General features: G+C 37.2%; 1 protein-coding gene across 4 annotated transcripts; it reads left to right on the forward strand.

Annotated features, from left to right (window-relative positions):
- The first annotated feature begins 6,597 nt into the window (after positions 1-6,597).
- LOC114419130 (protein SIEL) lies at positions 6,598-19,646 on the forward strand. 4 transcript variants are annotated; one of them, XM_028384741.1, is made up of 8 exons: positions 6,598-7,327; positions 8,894-8,971; positions 9,108-9,341; positions 9,472-9,663; positions 13,408-13,548; positions 17,108-17,197; positions 17,826-18,328; positions 18,709-19,646. In XM_028384741.1, exons 1-8 carry the CDS (start codon positions 6,761-6,763, stop codon positions 19,628-19,630), a joined length of 2,727 nt encoding a protein of 908 aa, XP_028240542.1. In that variant the 5' UTR covers positions 6,598-6,760; the 3' UTR covers positions 19,631-19,646. The 4 variants fall into 4 exon arrangements, with proteins under 4 accessions (XP_028240542.1, XP_028240543.1, XP_028240544.1 ...); XM_028384742.1 differs by having other exon boundaries at positions 17,108-17,164; XM_028384743.1 differs by lacking the exon at positions 13,408-13,548.
- The last annotated feature ends 257 nt before the right edge of the window (positions 19,647-19,903 follow it).

A 19,903-nucleotide genomic window follows, 5' to 3' on the forward strand; every position in this document is an offset into this window, starting at 1 on the left:
TTTACCGTTCATTTTAGGTGAATATGGAGCAGTCGTCTCATGTATGATTCCATGCACATTATAAAACTCATTAAACAAACTGGAATCATACTTTGTGCCTCTATCACTTCAAAGTTTCTTAATTTTCTTATTGAATTGATTTTCAATTTCTGTTACAAATAACTTAAACGTGTCAAGCGCTTCACTTTTATTTTTCATAAGATATACATATGTATAATCAGAGCAGTCATCAATAAAAGTGATAAATTATCGTTTTCCATTTCTGGTCAACGTTCCATCAAATTCACATATATCAAAATGTATTAAATCCAACGGCTTAGATTCTTTAACTAATGATTTATGTGATTTCTTAGTTATTTTAGATTGACTGCAAAAAGCACATTTTTCAAAGTGATTTGAATATAGCTTTGGAATAAAACCTAAGTTACTCATGTTAGATATGTAACGACTATTTATATGACAAAGTCTAGAATGCCAGATATTAAAATCACACAGCATGTAAGCAAAAGGAGAAACTTTATTAATATCAAGATTCAATTTGAACATGCCATCAGTGGCATACCCTTTCCCTACAAATACCCCATTCTTGGTCAAAGTAAATAAATCTGTACCTATGGTCTGAGTAAACCCAGCCTTGTTTAAAAGAAAACCAGAAACCAGATTTTTTCTCATCTCTGGAGTATGCATCACATCTTTGAGAATCAAAGTCTTTCCAGAGGTAAACTTCAGTTCAACATCTTCAGTTCCAGCAACAGTAGTGGTGTGGGAATCACCCAGCAACACTTTCTTATTTTCAACATTCGTGTATGTTTTAAACATAGCACGATCATAGCAGACATGGCGGGAGGCACCAGTGTCTACCCACCATCCATCTGATCCTCCAATCATATTGATCTCAGTTATCACAACTATGTATAACTCTTGAGCAATTTTCTGTATCTCATGGGATTGAGACTCTACTGATTTATGATCAGTCATTTGATACTTGAGATAGCGGCTAATAGCATACTTTTTAGTCCCAACTTCCTCAGTATCATACTTCTCTTCTAGAGCCAACCAAACTAATTTGGCAGACTTATATGGGCTATAATAATCATAGAGATCATCAGCTAACCCATTTAGAATGAAATTCTTGTATAGATAATCATTTTCATTCCAAAGAGCTAATTTCATAGTCATTTTATCCTTCACTTCATTCTCAGCATCTTTAGGCATCACTGGAATATCAGTGTTCAAAACATAGACAACTTTTCTCATAGTTAAAGAAAACATAATCTTTTGTTGCCAACGTTTGAAATGATACCCTTCAAACCTAAAAGGTTTGTTGAGGTCATTGTTGTTCGAGCCAGTAATATCTACGGTAGCCATAGCAGAGCCGAAACCGTCTTAAAATTATTGTTACAATAGTTTATGGCAAACCGAAAAAATTACTGGCTGAGTCGCGGACAATGTCACTTTCTTTAAGACATTTCGTGGCACTGCCAAAAATCGTGCAAGCAGACTATCAACCACGAAATCCCCAGGATAAAACAGCTCAGATCACTGTATAAGATTCCCACTGCACTGAGGGAACCTTTTCTAGAATTACACCCTCTTGTATGACTTGAAAAGTCACTCTAAAGCCACCCGAAATATGACTTGAAAAGTCATTCTAATAGCCAACCGAAAATATAACTTGAAAAGTCACTCTAATAGCCAACCAAAAAATATGACTTGAAAAGTCACTATTATAGCCAACCAAAAATATGACTTAAAAAGTCACTCTTATAGCCAACTGAAAAATATGACTTAAAAAATTCACTCTTATAGCCAACCGAAAATATGACTTAAAAAGTCACTATTATAGCCAACCAAAATTTTAGAGCGACAGAAAGAAAGAGGGAGAAGTTTGCTGGAAATGCATCGGCTGAAAAATGGGAGGGAGAAAGAAAAGTTGAGGAAATGCTTCTCAACTGGGACAAGGAAAAATGAAGAAATGAGTTCTCTATATATAGGGAGTGAAACACTATTCAAGTGTTTATCCTGAGCGATGTGGGACTTGAAGCCTTTTTTTTCTTCTTTTTTTTTTCCTTTTTTTTCAAACTTTCATCCTTTGTTCTAACACAACTTATTGTGATAAATGAGCAATCCTAAAATTGAACTGAATCGAATTATTTTATAAAAGCTCTGCTACTACTGCCAGTAAGCAAAGAATTTCCCTATGGTTATGGTTATGGTTTGAGTAGGGTGATTACACAAGTTTAGTAAGCAAACATCTAATTATCAGTTATCAAAATTATCATTATGGCTATTTTGTTAAGCAAACATCTAATTATCAGTTATCAAAATTATCATTATGGCTATTTTGTTAAGCAGACATCTAATTATCAGTTATCAAAATTACTCTGCAGTTTTGAAAAATATCATTATGGCTATTTTGTCATTTTGCTTTGGTCAACGATCAACACAGCTAGAGTTGTCAAAACGGGTCAACCCAACCCACATGGGCTGGCCCGCAACGGGTTGAGCTAAAAGTGGGCTAGCCCAGCTCGGCCCACTTTTATGTGGGCTAACAAAATGTCAGCCCGGCCCGGCCCACCACGGGTTGGTGGGTTATGCGGGCTAGCCCACTTTTCTGCCTTTTTTTGTAAAAAAAAAAAATTATTCCAAACAACTTAAAATAAAACCCAATATAAAAACCAAACTAAATCAAATCCAAACATTCAATATTAAAGTGATTGAAGTCTTCAAAATAAACAATCAACATTAAGATAATTGAAATTTAAATGTCATCAAAAATAAACTTCTAAACTATTGAAATTAAACATTAGAATCATAGACTGTGAAATCCAGAACAACTTCCTCTTCTTTCTCAACATCACCATTAATTTCATCTACAAAGACAAAAAAAATAAATAAACAATATCATTAATAAGTCAAATAAATAAAATAGCACACCAATAACAAACTAAAAATTATGGAAAAAGAAATGTAAATTACCAATATCTTCAAAACCATTTATCCAATTTTGGGTTAAAATTAGTGCTTGAACATTGGAAGGAAGAAGACTAGCGCGATACTTGTTTAGCACACGAGCACCAATGCTAAATGTCGATTCACTAACAACAGTTGTTATAGGAATGCTTAACACCTCACATGCCAATCTACAAAGATTTGGATAACGTTCTTGGCGATCCTTCCAATAACTCAGAATATCCAACTTAGGAAAAAACTTTGGCTGAAACGATGTCTCAGCCAAATAGAGATCTAATTCAGACTTGTCATTGACATTAACATTTTGGCTCACATAATTGATATATTCCTATGACAATATAAGAGAAAAAATAAATTAAATAAATTGAATAATAAAAAACTTAAATAATTAAACAAAAGAAAAGACTAACATTATATGGATAATCCATCTCTTGATTTTCTTCTATACTGAAATCTTCTTCAACAGTAGGTTGTTGAGAACTTGATGCAGTAGATGAACTTGACTTTACACTCTCATATTCATCAAAGAGCTTGTACATCTTCTCTTTTATGTTATTAATCTTTTCATCACAAGTAGAAGCATCAAGCTTTGAATAGTAAAACCGAAGTGCTTCAAGCTTCATCCGTGGATCAACAATCATAGCAATTGAAAAAATGACATTATAGTCACTCCAATACTTGCCAAACTTTTCCATCATCAACACTGCCATATTTTGCAATACTGGATCATCACACTTAAGTGTTTCTCGCAACAACCATTCAATTTTCCATACTTGCATGAAGTATTCATTGGAAGTTGGATAAGATGTACCTAAAAAAAATTCAAATAAGATAATTAAACTATAAATATAAATCTGAAACTATTTATTATAATTATGAAGTTTGAAAAAATATACCTGAAATCAAATTAGTCATCTTATAAAATGGCTTAAAAAATTCACACAATTTTTCAGCTCTTTTCCATTCCTTATTAGATGGATAACATTTGTATTTTGTATCATGAATAGTGAAACTTGCAAAAGCACGACGATACCTAAGAGCACTCTCAAGCATGATATAAGTAGAATTCCACCGAGTAGGCACATCCGACCTCAAGCCCACTTTAGTATCAATACCTCTCACTTGAGCAATACATTCGGTAAATACTATTTTTCTTGACTCTGATGCTCTCACATATTTAATGTTGTCTCTAATTTTTTGTAAAGAAACTTCAGCCACTTTTAATCCATCTTGAACTATAAGATTCAACACATGGGCACAACACCTCACATGCAAAAATTCACTATCACACAACAAGCTATTTTGCAATCTTAATTGCACACCCAAAAGTTCTTGCATACGATCATTAGCACTAGCATTGTCTAAAGTAATGGAAAATATTTTCCTATCAATTTCCCATTCAGTCAAGACTTCAAACACTTTGTTTGCCAAATCTTCACCGGTGTGAGGAGGCTCCAATTTACAAAAAGCAAGAATCTTACTATTCAATTTTCAATTATTATCAACAAAATGTGCTGTTAAACAGATATACCCCTCTTGAGTACAAGCAATCCAACAATCAGATGTCAAACAAATTCTATTATGACATTTATGAATTGCATATTTTAATTTTTCTTCCATCTCACCACGAAGCTTCAGCAAACTAGACACCAATGTGTTCCTACATACATGCTTAACATCAGAATTTATATATGAAAGTAATTCCCTAACCCATTTATATTCAACAAAGTTAAATGGCAAACCATGTCGAACAATACACATTGTTAGAAGCTCAAGAACACGCCTTTGGTCAACTTCCCTAGATCTTAACTTTCCAGCATGATCAATTATCATTCCCCCACATCATGAAATTTAACTTTCTTTTTACACAAGAGCTTAGTATGACGCAATAAATGTAAAGTACCTACTTTACTCCCACCAATTACATATTGTTGCCCACATGCATTGCATTCTGCCTTTTCTTTACCATCTATCGCACCAATTTTAGTAAAATATTTCCCAGCTATAGAAGTGCAAACCTTAACTTTTTTACTCTCTTTTTCAGTATTGTCACCTCTGTTCTCCTTTGCATTTGGTTTAGGTTCAACCCTGGCTTCTTCCTCATCTTCGATAAACTTAATATCATCAACAGAGTCAACTCGATTTACAGTTTGAGAAGCCATTTCCATCAATCTAAGGCACATGTAGTTAACAAAGAAAAAGAAAGAAATTAAACTCGGATTCAACTCGGTTCACAGTTAGAAGCCATTCAACTCAGATTCAATACATCAAGAATAATTAACATTTAACAAAGAAAAGGAAAGAATTAAAAGCATGAAAATAGGAGAGAAATTACCGTTTTGGAGGTCGACCACAACGACGACACAAACGACTGAAACGAGGTGGAAGAGGAAGGTCGGTGCCGTGGTGACGGACAATCGAGCATTCGGAGGTCATCCGTCGGTGGCTCGTGTGGTGGAGGTGCCGCCAGATCAATTTTCACAATTCGCACTATTAGGAATTTAGGTTTCGTAACTTTTCTTGACTTGTTGCCGTTTAGGTCTTCTACTTTTCTCTTTTCTGTCTGTGGGTAAGCGTAATGTCAAATGTGTTGGTGTTGCTTTAGGTTGCAAAGGAATTAAGAAAGGTGGAGGCTTTGCGTATGCGTTGCGGACCATTAACAAATTAACAATTGCTAATTCAATTGGGCTTGACTATTGTTTGGGCTTGCTCTATTACTGAATATGAATTGCCAATTGGGTGACTAGCTACAATATAAAAATTTAATTTCTTAACAATTATAAATTTATAATAATAATAAAATAAAATAATATATTATTTAAATTTGATTGGTTGACGGGCTGGCCCACCAACCCATGGGTTGAGCCCACCTAACCCACAGGCTAAGTGGGTTGGGCTGAAAAGTTGCTAGTATCGATTTTTTTTTAAAAAATTAAGTCTGGCTCACCTCTAACCCGCTGGCCCACGGACCGAGACCCATTTTGACGGCTCTAAACACAGCTCTCTCATGGATTACTTATACTCACTTAAGAAGTAAAGGTAAACCATGAACACTGAGTAGGAGAGATGAGCCACAATTAGATTTCTCTATCATTAACTTTTTATTTAATGAATGGATATGTATATAATATTTTAATTTTAAATTTTTAATAAATTTTAATCAATAATGTATAATGTAATAAAATGTATATGTTTTTTATTTTAATTTTTTTTACAAATCTAAGATATCCCTTGATAAAAAAAAAACTAAAGATTAAGAAGTGGATTTCTTCTAAATTCAAACAAACATTTTTTAATACACAAAAAAATAGAATCGAAGTGTTGACCAAATTTTTAAATAATTAAAACAATTATGTTAAATAAAATATTGCATTATTACTAACATTGCTCATACACAATATATTTAATTATTTTTTAATGTTAAGCCAATTATGAGATATCCATTTTGTTAACATGATTCACTTTCATATCTGTTGGATGGAGAAAGAAAATACAAAATAATAATGTCTCTCTGCCATTTAATTATTTATTAAAGAAAAATAGAAAAAAATTAAACTCTAAATAAAAATGAACTATATTTTTCCTTGCTTTTTCATTTTCATTTCAATTGTTTTTCTCTCACAGTTTCTTTCCATACAGGGCCAAAACTAAAAAAAATAGTCATTCCCTCCATTAAAAAGTTGTCTCCAGTGTAAAAACAAAATTAACCAAAACTAAATACTTTCTCCTCCACCATAGCCACCGCCGCCACCACCACCACCGGGACGGTCACTTTCAGTTTCCAGCAATGGCCGAACAAAATGACACTTCCGAACAACCTCTCTCTCTCCGCACGCTCTGCACCATGCGTTCCCTGCTCCTCCACCCTTCAACCCCACAACACACCGTTTCCTCCATCCTCGAAACCCTAGCGCGCTCCCCCTCTCACCACGCGCTCAAGCTCCTCTCCGACGCTGCCGCGCTCCGCCCCGACCTCGCCCTCTCACCTCCCCTCCTCCCGTCCCCGCAGCGCCTCGCCGTGGAGGCCCTTGCCATCTCGCTCACGCGCCTCAACCTCGACGACACGCGCTTCGCGTCGCTGTGCTTTGGCGCGTCCGTGCCCGTGCGCGCGTGGATGCTCCGAAACGCGGGTGCGGAGTTCGAGGTTCGGCACGGTTTGCTGCTCGGGGTGCTGTTAGGGTTCACGAAGGACCCTTTCCCGCACGTGCGAGCCTCGGCGCTGGAAGGGCTCGTCGGTTTCTGCGAGCGCGGCGGAGAATCGAAAGACGTTGGGTTGGTGGACGCGTGTTATCGACGCGCCGTCCGGCTGCTTCGGGATGTGGATCCTTCCGTTAGGTTCTCTGCGGTTCGCGTGGTAAGATTTCGCGTTACAACTCTCACTCTCTTCTTTTCTTTTCTGTCTCTCACTTTAACTTTTGATTTCATTTTGAGTTTAAATTTGATAAAATAGATCAGGAATTCCACTTGAATTCTTTTGTCAGATGTTGGGTTTTTCTTTTAATCAATATTAGGTTATTGGTTTTTACTGTTTTTTTTTGTGATTTTATTTATTCATTGACAGAGTAATTAAGTTTAAACTTGCATATACTATTTTAATCATGAACTGATTTTATTTATTAAAAAAAAAACTAGAATTGACTTATGTATTATACCTTTTTGTCATTTTATTTCTTTATTGACAGTGGAGCCTTTATTTATTATTTATTATTTATTATTTATGGTGATATAAAATTATTTTAATTAAAATTTAATTTAGATATGTAAATAAAAAAGGATAAATTGAAAAAATATAATTTATTATATATATATATATATATATATAAATTTATTTATAAAAGTAAATTAACTTTTAAGTGAAATACATGATCCTCTATGTTTCCGAAGTTTTTCTAATTGCTAACATTTACAAATAGAGTCAATTTAGTCCTTTAGTTAACAGAGGTGGTCTGAAACGATAAAAGACGTTTATCTGAACTTTTATGTTTTAGAAGTTTTTTTAATTGCTAACATTTACAAATAGAGTCAATTTAGTCCTTCAGTTAACAGAGGTGGTCTGAAACGATAAAAGACGTTTATCTGACCCTTAAGTAATGACTAAGTTGAGTACTTTAAAAACATGAAGAACTATTGTGAACTTTTTAAAAAATATGAAAGACAGATGTGAACAAAATTTGAAACTTGGAGGAGCATTGTGAACCTAGTTTTAGGTTTGAACACAAATTCCTCGTCGTGGGTGACTTTGAAAATATTATTGTTTTAGAGGAAATGTTTAAAATGATCTTGTATTAAAACGTATTTCAATTATACATGACTACATGTTGCCTATATATAGTGATGATCATGGCTTTAAATTGTTATTGAAATTCTGGGCAAATTACTGAGATTTTTATAACTGCAGTAAATCGCATTTAAAACCATGGTGATATTAGAGTAGTATTTCAGTGTCAGTTAATGCCATGAAATTGGTCTTCTAGTGGACCAAACTAATGGTGTTCCAGCCGTTCCTATTAATTGCAATTTGAAGACCAATTGGATATATGAACGAAGGACAAATGTGATCTGGAGAATATTTTTTGGAAGGCACATGTGGGTTTACAGCATTGAAGGACTGATTTGATATCACCTATTATTGATTATTGATCACCTACAAACAAGAGCCAATGTGATGTAGGGTCTTTAGATGACTGATGACTAACTAAACCAAGTTTTTACTCCTCTTTAATTATTGCTAGTTATGGTGTTGCGGGAATATTAGAAATGATAAAATCAGATATCTCAGTGTGTGTCATCAGATGTTGTGTTAAGGTTAGTGTTGGGTTAGAAAAAATAAGGGGGTTTTGTTTAATCTCATGAAACTTCTGGGGTTTTTAGCTAGTTGATGGTGGTTAGTGTTTGAATGATGTAAACTGTTATGTTCCAGGTGGCTTCATGGGGTCTGATGTTGGCAGCTTCTAACTCAGACATGAAAGCCTATTGGTCCAACGACATATTTGCCAAGGTATACTCCTATACTGTGGGTTGCATATATCCCTAATTTTTTGGTGTTTAGTTTCTGTTTGAGTTTTCTAGCATTTCTGACAGTTGTTGGTTGATCCCTCAATATCTCATAACACATTCACTGTATGTGCATATAGCTATGCTCCATGGCAAGAGATATGAACATGAAGGTCAGGGTTGAAGCATTTAGTGGCCTCAGAAAGATGGAAATGGTATCGGAGGATCTTCTGTTGCAAAGTTTATCAAAGAGAGTTTCAGGGCATGGAAAGCAAAAGGAAACTCTGGGTCAGCGCACATCTGAACAATTTGTCATGTTGGCAACTAATGTTGCTGGTGCACTAGTTCATGGACTTGAGGATGAGTTCTTTGAGGTAACTTTTGAAAATCCCTTGTTTGCAGAGATTCATCTGAAAATTGACAGCAAATATCTGGGATAGTTATAATGTTTTTTCCTTATGTGATTATATGATATTATTGACTTCATTTCTGCCTTACCTGAAGGTGAGGAAGTCTGTATGTGAGTCCTTACGCACGCTGACAAGCCTATCTTCTGAGTTTGCGCGTAAAGCCTTAGACTCGTTAATGGATGTTTTGAACGATGAATCGGAGGTGGTTCGGTTACAATCTTTAGAAACCTTGCATCATATGGCAATTAATGGCCGTTTAAAGCTTCTTGAAAAACATTTGCACATGGTATGTTTCTGATTCTTTTTTAATCATTTTGCTCTATGTCCAGTATATATTTTAGTGCCTATGGTTTTTCCTTTCTTTGAAGCTTCAAGATGCATCTCGTGTTGGCCTAATTATGAAACCTCCTTCCTGTTGCTGTATGGAGAATCGAAATTTAGTGATTATTTGTAAATAGGGGGGGGGGGGGGGAATCCCATTTCTTTTTATGGTTAAGGAGTTATGCTAGTGGTTTGGTTATTTTCCTGGTAGATGAATAGGGTTATATTTGGGTTTCAAATTAATAAGGTGTTGTTTGGTTAGAGAAAACGTTTTCTATTTTCATTTTTTATTTTCACTTTTAATTAAAACAATGTCCTCTAGTTTTCATTTTCTATTTATCGTTTGGTTTGAGTATTCTTAGCCGGTCCCAAGCCCGGATAAAAGGAGAGGGTTGTGTTAGGCTTTCGACAGCCAACGTAAAACTTTGTTGAATTTCTATGACATGGATCAATTACGTAATAATGTAAATGCTAGGTCGTTGCCCGGAAGCAACGCGCTGTATGGCTCGAGTACAGTGTCAAAAGAGCAAGGGTCGCTGCATCGCCGCCCGGATGTAGTGAAAAGTAAGCAAGGGTTCCCACATTTTCGTGAACGAGTGTGGGTAAAGAAGCTAGTTCATGACAGGAGGATTCGCTTTGGTACATGGAATATAGGCACACTTACTGGAAAATCTATGGAAATAGTGGATGTTATGGTGAGGAGGAAGATCAATTTTATGTGCCTACAAGAAACTAAGTGGACAGGTGAAAAAGCGAAAGAATTAGACAACTCGGGATTTAAGCTGTGGTATACGGGAAAAATCAGATCAAGAAATGAGGTAGGGATTATTGTGGACAAGGAGTGGAAGAAGGATGTCGTAGATGTAAGAAGAGTAGGAGATCGTATCATAGCCTTAAAACTGGTAGTGGGACAGGACACCTTTAATGTTATTAGTGGGTACGCACCTCAGGTTGGGTTAGCAGAACACTTTAAGGTAAAATTTTGGGAGGATCTAGAAGGGGTACTTCAGGATATACCCCAAGGAGAGAAAATTTTCCTAGGAGGGGATCTCAATGGACATGCAGGTAGCGTGGATAGAGGTTTTGAGGGGGTGCATGGGGGTTTTGGCCTAGGGGAGATGAATGGGGAGGGTAAATCCATCTTGGAGTTTTCGGAGGCTTTGGATCTTTCTATAGCCAATACATGGTTTAAGAAAAGAGAGGAACATCTTATCACTTACAAAAGTGGAGGGACATGTTCTCAGATAGATTTCTTCCTTATCAGGAAGTCTGATAGGAAGTATTGCTTGAACTGTAAAGTTATCCCGGGAGAGAGCTTGACTACCCAACATAGAGTTTTGGTTATGGATGTAAGAATTAGAGATAGGGCAAAGAGAAGAAGTCCTATGGTAGCACCAAGGATCAAATGGTGGCACTTGAAGGGTGAGAAACAAGGAATCTTCCAACAAAAGATATGGGAGGGATGGTGTGGACAATCACAAGGAAGTGCAAATGATATGTGGAACAAGACGTCTCAAGAGATTATTAAAGTGGCTAAAGAGACGTTGGGTGAATCTAGAGGTTTTGGACCTAGGGGTAAAGAATCGTGGTGGTGGAATGAAAGTGTTCAGAGCAAAGTTAGAGTAAAAAAGGAGTGTTTCAAGGAGTGGTCTAGGTGTAGAAATTCTGAAACTTGGGATAAGTATAAGATAGCTAGAAATGAAACCAAAAAGGCGGTGAGTGAGGCAAGAGCCCAAGCTTTTGACGGACTATACCAAGCTCTAGGAACCAGGGACGGAGAAAGATCTATATATAGGCTTGCTAAGGGTAGAGAGAGGAAGACTAGAGATTTGGATCACGTAAAGTGTGTTAAGGATGAAGAAGGCAAAGTCTTAGTGCATGAAAAAGATATCAAGAAAAGGTGGAAGGTGTATTTCCACAACTTATTTAATGATGGATATGGATACGACTCTAGCAGTCTAGACACAAGAGAAGAGGACCGGAACTATAAGTATTATCGTCGGATTCAGAAACAGGAAGTAAAGGAAGCGTTGAAAAGAATGAGTAACGGTAAGGCGGTGGGGCCAGACAACATACCTATTGAAGTGTGGAAAACTCTTGGAGATAGAGGTCTTGAGTGACTCACCAAACTCTTTAATGAAATTATGAGGTCAAAACGCATGCTGGAGGAATGGAGGAGAAGCACGTTAGTGCCAATCTATAAGAACAAGGGGGATATACAAAATTGTGCAAATTATAGGGGAATCAAGCTCATGAGTCATACCATGAAATTATGGAAAAGAGTGATCGACCGGAGATTAAGAAAGGAGACTCAAGTTACTGAGAATCAATTTGGTTTCATGCCGGGAAGGTCGACCATGGAAGCGATTTATTTATTACGGCGGGTGATGGAGCAATATCGCATGGACCAACAAGACTTGCACTTGATTTTTATTGACTTGGAGAAAGCGTATGATAGAGTGCCTAGAGAGATTTTGTGGAAAGCTCTAGAGAAGAAAGGGGTTAGGGTTGCATATATTCGAGCTATCCAAGATATGTATGATAGGGTATCGACTAGTGTTAGGACACAGGGTGAAGAGTCAGACGATTTTCCCATCACAATTGGTTTGCATCAAGGGTCAACCCTTAGCTCCTACCTTTTTACCTTAATTCTGGATGTCCTCACGGAACAAATCCAAGAGATAGCGCCGAGATGCATGCGATTTGCAGATGACATAGTCCTCCTTGGAGAGTCGAGGGAGGAGTTGAATGAGAGGTTGGAAACTTGGAGACGAGCTCTAGAAACACATGGCTTTCGCCTAAGCAGAAGCAAATCGGAGTATATGGAATGTAAGTTCAACAAAAGTAGGAGGGTATCTAACTCAGAGGTGAAAATAGGAGACCATATTATCCCTCAAGTCACACGGTTTAAATATCTTGGGTCTGTAATACAGGATGATGGAGAAATTGAAGGGGATGTGAATCATCGCATTCAAGCAGGATGGATGAAATGGAGAAAAGCATCGGGGGTGTTATGTGATGCAAAGGTACCGATCAAGCTAAAGGGAAAGTTTTATCGGACTGCGGTAAGACCGGCGATTTTGTACGGAACAGAATGTTGGGCGGTCAAGAGCCAACATGAGACTAAAGTAGGTGTAGCGGAGATGAGGATGTTGCGGTGGATGTGTGGTAAGACTCGACAGGATAAAATTAGAAACGGAACTATTAGAGAAAGGGTTGGAGTAGCGCCTATTGTAGAGAAGATGGTGGAAAATAGACTTAGGTGGTTTGGACATGTAGAGAGAAGACCGGTAGACTCTATAGTGAGGAGAGTAGACCAGATGGAGAGAAAACAAACAATTCGAGGCAGAGAAAGACCCAAAAAGACTATAAGAGAGGTTATCAAGAAGGATCTCGAACTTAATGATTTGGATAGAAGTATGGTACTTGATAGAACATTATGGCGGAAGTTGATCCATGTAGCCGACCCCACCTAGTGGGATAAGGCGTTGTTGTTGTTGTATTTTTCGTTTGGTTTGAGACTAGTTATGGATATTGAGTGTGTTTTTCTGAGTTGAATTCTTAAGCGATCTTAATCTTTTTAATAAACCTCCTACATTGCCAAAATGATGAAATTTTCTCTTACTGACTCACCTAATGGCATTGCCTTTTTAAATCTTTGTTGCAATTTATTATTGTTATTAGTCATAAGTTTCATTTTATTTTGCAGTTTCTTGGTGCTTTGGTAGATAACAATTGGGATGTAAGATATACTGATAGGAAAATACTTAAAGTAGTGAAGCTAAATTATCTGACATTGTTCAAATCATCTGTTGACAGTCTTCTGGGAAGTTTAGACAGTTATCCACAGGTTTGCTTTATACTATGTTCCAATTGTCTCTTATTTTTTCAATGGCTATGCTAAATCTCTTGTTAAATTTTTAATTTTCAAGAGGCAAAGGGGTTTTATCTGCGAAAATATGTTACATCAGTTGATAAAGTTTGTTATTACATTACAACAACAACAACAACGCCTTATCCCACTAGGTGGGGTCGGCTACATGGATCAACTTCCGCCATAATGTTCTATCAAGTACCATACTTCTATCCAAACCATTAATTTCGAGATCCTTTTTTATAACCTCTCTTATAGTCTTTTTGGGTCTTCCTCTGCCTCGAATTGTTTGTCTTCTCTCCATCTGGTCTACTCTCCCCACTACAGAGTCTACCGGTCTTCTCTCTACATGCCCAAACCACCTAAGTCTATTTTCCACCATCTTCTCTACAATAGGCGCTACTCCAACCCTCTCTCTAATAGCTTCGTTTCTAATTTTATCCTGTCGAGTCTTACCACACATCCACCGCAACATCCTCATCTCCACTACACCGACTTTATTCTCATGTTGGCTCTTGACCGCCCAACATTCTGTTCCGTACAAAATCGCCGGTCTTACCGCAGTCCGATAAAACTTTCCCTTTAGCTTGATCGGTACCTTTGCATCACATAACACCCCCGATGCTTTTCTCCATTTCATCTATCCTGCTTGAATGCGATGATTCACATCCCCTTCAATTTCCCCATCATCCTGTATTACAGACCCAAGATATTTAAACCGTGTGACTTGAGGGATAATATGGTCTCCTATTTTCACCTCTGAGTTAGAAACCCTCCTTCTTTTGTTGAACTTACATTCCATATACTCCGATTTGCTTCTGCTTAGGCGAAAGCCATGTGTTTCTAGAGCTCGTCTCCAAGTTTCCAACCTCTCATTCAACTCCTCCCTCGACTCTCCAAGGAGGACTATGTCATCTGCAAAAAGCATGCATCTCGGCGCTATCTCTTGGATTTGTTCCGTGAGGACATCCAGAATTAAGGTAAAAAGGTAGGAGCTAAGGGTTGACCCTTGATGCAAACCAATTGTGATGGGAAAATCGTCTGACTCTTCACCCTGTGTCCTAACACTAGTCGATACCCTATCATACATATCTTGGATAGCTCGAATATATGCAACCCTAACCCCTTTCTTCTCTAGAGCTTTCCACAAAATCTCTCTAGGCACTCTATCATACGCTTTCTCCAAGTCAATAAAAATCAAGTGCAAGTCTTGTTGGTCCATGCGATATTGCTCCATCACCCGCCGTAATAAATAAATCGCTTCCATGGTCGACCTTCCCGGCATGAAACCAAATTGATTCTCAGTAACTTGAGTCTCCTTTCTTAATCTCCGTTCGATCACTCTTTCCCATAATTTCATGGTATGACTCATGAGCTTGATTCCCCTATAATTTGCACAATTTTGTATATCCCCCTTGTTCTTATAGATTGGCACTAACGTGCTTCTCCTCCATTCCTCCGGCATGCGTTTTGACCTCATAATTTCGTTAAAGAGTTCGGTGAGCCACTCAAGACCTCTATCTCCAAGAGTTTTCCACACTTCAATAGGTATGTGGTCTGGCCCCACCGCCTTACCATTACTCATTCTTTTCAACGCTTCCTTTACTTCTTGTTTCTGAATCCGACGATAGTACTTATAGTTCCGGTCCTCTTCTCTTGTGTCTAGACTGCTAGAGTCATATCCATATCCATCATTAAATAAGTTGTGGAAATACGCCTTCCACCTTTCCTTGATATCTTTTTCATGCACTAAGACTTTGCCTTTTTCATCCTTAACACACTTTACTTGATCCAAATCTCTAGTCTTCCTCTCTCTACCCTTAGCAAGTCTATATATAGATCTTTCTCCGTCCCTGGTTCCTAGAGCTTGGTATAGTCCGTCAAAAGCTTAGGCTCTTGCCTCACTCACCGCCTTTTTGGTTTCATTTCTAGCTATCTTATACTTATCCCAAGTTTCAGAATTTTTACACCTAGACCACTCCTTGAAACACTCCTTTTTTACTCTAACTTTGCTCTGGACATTTTCATTCCACCACCACGATTCTTTACCCCTAGATCCAAAACCTCTAGATTCACCCAACGTCTCTTTAGCCACTTTAATAATCTCTTGGGACATCTTGTTCCACATATCATTTGCACTTCCTTGTGATTGTCCACACCAACCCTCCCATATCTTTTGTTGGAAGATTCCTTGTTTCTCACCCTTCAAGTGCCACCATTTGATCCTTGGTGCTACCAGAGGACTTCTTCTCTTTGCCCTATCTCTAATTCTTACATCCATAACCAAAACTCTATGTTGGGTAGTCAAGCTCTCTCCCGGGATAACTTTACAGTTCAAGCAATACTTCCTATCAGACTTCCTGATAAGGAAGAAATCTATCTGAGAACATGTCCCTCCACTTTTGTAAGTGATAAGATGTTCCTCTCTTTTCTTAAACCATGTATTGGCTATAGAAAGATCCAAAGCCTCCGAAAACTCCAAGATGGATTTATCCTCCCCATTCATCTCCCCTAGGCCAAAACCCCCATGCACCCCCTCAAAACCTCTAGTCACGCTACCTACATGTCCATTGAGATCCCCTCCTAGGAAAACTTTCTCTCCTTGGGGTATATCCTGAAGTACCCCTTCTAGATCCTCCCAAAATTTTACCTTAAAGTGTTCTGCTAACCCAACCTGAGGTGCGTACCCACTAATAACATTAAAGGTGTCCTGTCCCACTACCAATTTTAAGACTATGATACGATCTCCTACTCTTCTTACATCCACGACATCCTTCTTCCACTCCTTGTCCACAATAATCCCTACCCCATTTCTTGATCTGATTTTTCCCGTATACCACAGCTTAAATCCCGAGTTGTCTAATTCTTTCGCTTTTTCACCTGTCCACTTAGTTTCTTGTAGGCACATAAAATTGATCTTCCTCCTCACCATAACATCCACTATTTCCATAGATTTTCCAGTAAGTGTGCCTATATTCCATGTACCAAAGCGAATCCTCCTGTCATGAACTAGCTTCTTTACCCACACCCGTTCACGAAAATGTGGGAACCCTTGCTTACTTTTCACTACATCCGGGCGGCGATGCAGCAGCTCTTGCTCTTTTGACACTGTACTCGAGCCATACAACGCGTTACTTCCGGGCAATGACCTAGCATTCACATTATTACGTAATTGATCCATGTCATAGAGATTCGACAAAGTTTAACGTTGGCTGTCGAAAGCCTAACACAACCCTCTCCTTTTATCCGGGCTTGGGACCGGCTAAGAATAACAAAGCTACCCTAGGCAGGATTAAAGTTTGTTATTACATTACTTGCCAAAAATTCATTTCACTTCGTTTTGATGGTTTTTAAATAAAAAAGGGATAAGAAAAATATTGAGCTTATCCCTTTTCATTCCATCCAAAATATTGTCTTTGCTTTATCAATTACATGCTTCTTAATCCTGGTCTTTTAGAAGACGGAGCCAAGACTCTCAATACAACCACTTTTTATATCTTTCATATGTTTAACTTTTTAACTTTTATGTTTCCAGGATGAAGCTGATGTATTTTCTACTTTTTCTCATCTGGGCCGAAATCACAAGAAATTTGTAAGCTTGATTATCAAGGACATGTTTGAAGAGGTGCATTCATTTGGATTATAGTATATAATCATATACAAGAACTTCTTGAACATTTTGCATATTTTGCATGTCAATGAAACAGATATACTCCTTCCGGTCTCAAATATTAGAAAAAAAAAACTAATTCACACTAATTGAGAAAGTTAGCTAATCACATTTAATTGCACCAATTTCAATCAAAAGTAATTTTTTCCCGACTTATCCTTCATTGGAACTTGATATCAGGAATAAAGAAGAGTCATTTAAACTAACACCTCAATTAAATGAGGAGTATTTTAGAGATAGTAACATTAAATAAGATAAAATTAGTTAAAATTTTCTTAAATTTGAAACCTAGAAAAAATGTTTTTTTTCTTCTTATATTTGAGGGAGTACATACCTAATGGACAAAACTTAGATATAATTCCATTGGTTCTGTTCTCCAATCAAATTTGGAGTTTCACCTTGGTAATATGCAAAACAAAGGAATTCATTGAATGTCTTTGCGTATTATCTAGGTGAAACTCCAAATCTGATTGGAGGACAACACCAACAGTACTTATGGTACCGTATCTAAGTATTTTCCTATACTTATATTTGTTTGAAGGAGTGGCACTGATTACTTTTTTTGTTTTTTTTGCTTTGACAGGTAGAAACTGCTTTGGAAGGAAATGTAGAATTTAATAGTGCAAGGATAGCTGCACTGTTAATTCTTTCTATATCTGCTGCACTCTTGAATGCTGATGTAGGCAGAATACCACCAGTAATGTTTTCTTATGCAGTTACATTCCTAGGTAGAATTTATAATGCTTTTAGTGATATCATGGATAGGGATGCCCTTTTGGCCTGCCTATGTGAGAAAAGCAGATCTACAGAGTATTCTGCAACAAATATTAACCCTGGGGAAGGGGAGCAACAGTTTCCTTTATTTGAAGGTGATGCTCCAAATTTTGCTAGCAATGAGGTGATTGGTTCCAAAATTGATTCACATATCACAAGGGAGCAAAAAGAGGTAGCAAATGATCAGGTAGAACAACAGCAATCGGTGTATAATGAAGTTACAAACTTGATAAATTACATCCTTGCAAAGCTCCCTGATATGTGGCCGAGGATACAGTCAGGTCACACAAATGAAGTGCTAAGGTCCTTGAGGTAATGAATTGTAGTACAACTTCATTAACATGTGTGCCTTGGCATTTGCTGTTGCTTCTTCTGATATTTGTATTATGTGTATGTTGCATATAATTAATCCCAAACCTGTATACAGACTTCGCTTACAATAACTCAATTTGGGCATATCGGTGTATAATTGTGTGATGAGTTTACATTACATACAAATTATGGGGATTCTGGTTAGTCGGTAGTGTCTTTCTTCAGTTTCTAGGCATGAAATTTAAGATGTCCTGCAAGCTTATAACATACTTAAATATGACATTTTTTTATTGTTTAAATTTAGCATGCATGTATCTAATAATGTCTTTTTGTTTATTTTAATCATTGCTTCCCTTGGGGTGCTGATGTCAATGATGCAGGTGTTTGAAGGAGTTAACCACTATGAAATTTGATTCTTTGGGATCTGGTGATGCTGATGCTTTGGCATTTACTTTACTGTATCTCCGGATAATAGAGCTACTTGCAGAAGTATGGAACAATTTGCTTCCAGCAAAAGGGTTGTGTTATCAGGGAATAGGAAAATTGGAATTCAAACTGGGAAAGCTTGATAGGAGGGTTAAAGAATTGATGAGTAGGTTTATAGGTTTCTCTGCAGAAGAGGAATTGAATGTCTTGGAGCTAATGTTATTGACTTATACCCTCAGGATATCTAAAGAAGAAATCAGCTGTATTAATCATACATTAAAGAGGTTGAGTAGTCTATATTTACGTGTTGAATCTATCCTTAAAGAAAGTTCAGCTTTGCCATCCAATTTCCTAGTTGAACTTGGGAAAGTATTAAGTAGCACCTCCATCAATGGAGCTTCCTGCAGTCCACTTCAGTTTGAAGCATGTCTCAAGTTCTTCTCCCTAAAGCAGTTTGTGTTTCATGGACCAATCAAACATGTAAAGGCAGAACTAAGTGTTCCCAATATTGACTTTGAACATCCTCTTCCCTTTGTTTCAGGACTACCCGTTGGTATACAATGTGAAATCACTCTCCATAATATTTTAAGTGAGAGTCGGTTGTGGCTAAGGATGACTTTGGATGATGGTTTCATACAATATTTCTTTTTAGATTTGGACTGTTCTGAAGGCTCTGAAGAGGTAAGAAAATGTACATTTGTTGCGCCGTTCTACAGAACAGCAGAAGCTGATTGTCTTATATTGAAGGTTTGCATTGGTTCAGAATGTTTGTTTGAAAATGTTAGTCCAGTCCAAAGGTTTGGGGGACCGAAACGTGAACTAGTACTTCTTTGTAATGAAAAACAAGTTTATCTTTCCAAGGTTAGTAAAGCTTAATTTTTTTTCTTTCTTATTTAAGCTATGCTCGTTTCTGTCACATGCACTGCTCGTACTAAAACATTAAACCACTGAACACATAAATTAACTAAAATACTAGTGTGATATTATTCGAATGATTCTGACCATTTTTTATTGGCAAAACCACCAAACACATGACTTAAATTAACAAATGTGGAGTTGTTCTTGCTATGATATTGTTTTCAATGCTTTAGTGCTCAAACTTTATCATTGGTAAGATGAAATTTCTTCATGCATTGATTATTATGATAG

This window comes from Glycine soja, chromosome 7, assembly GCF_004193775.1.
Source record: "Glycine soja cultivar W05 chromosome 7, ASM419377v2, whole genome shotgun sequence".
Classification (NCBI taxonomy): Eukaryota; Viridiplantae; Streptophyta; class Magnoliopsida; order Fabales; family Fabaceae; genus Glycine; species Glycine soja.

Bases quoted from the DNA above. Each gene is read 5' to 3' on its own strand.
- LOC114419130 (XM_028384741.1), top strand. From the start codon at position 6,761: ATGGCCGAACAAAATGACACTTCCGAACAACCTCTCTCTCTCCGCACG. The intron at 9,342-9,471 runs GTAACTTTTGAA...CCTTACCTGAAG, and splicing joins TTGAGGATGAGTTCTTTGAG to GTGAGGAAGTCTGTATGTGA. The intron at 18,329-18,708 runs GTAATGAATTGT...TCAATGATGCAG, and splicing joins GAAGTGCTAAGGTCCTTGAG to GTGTTTGAAGGAGTTAACCA.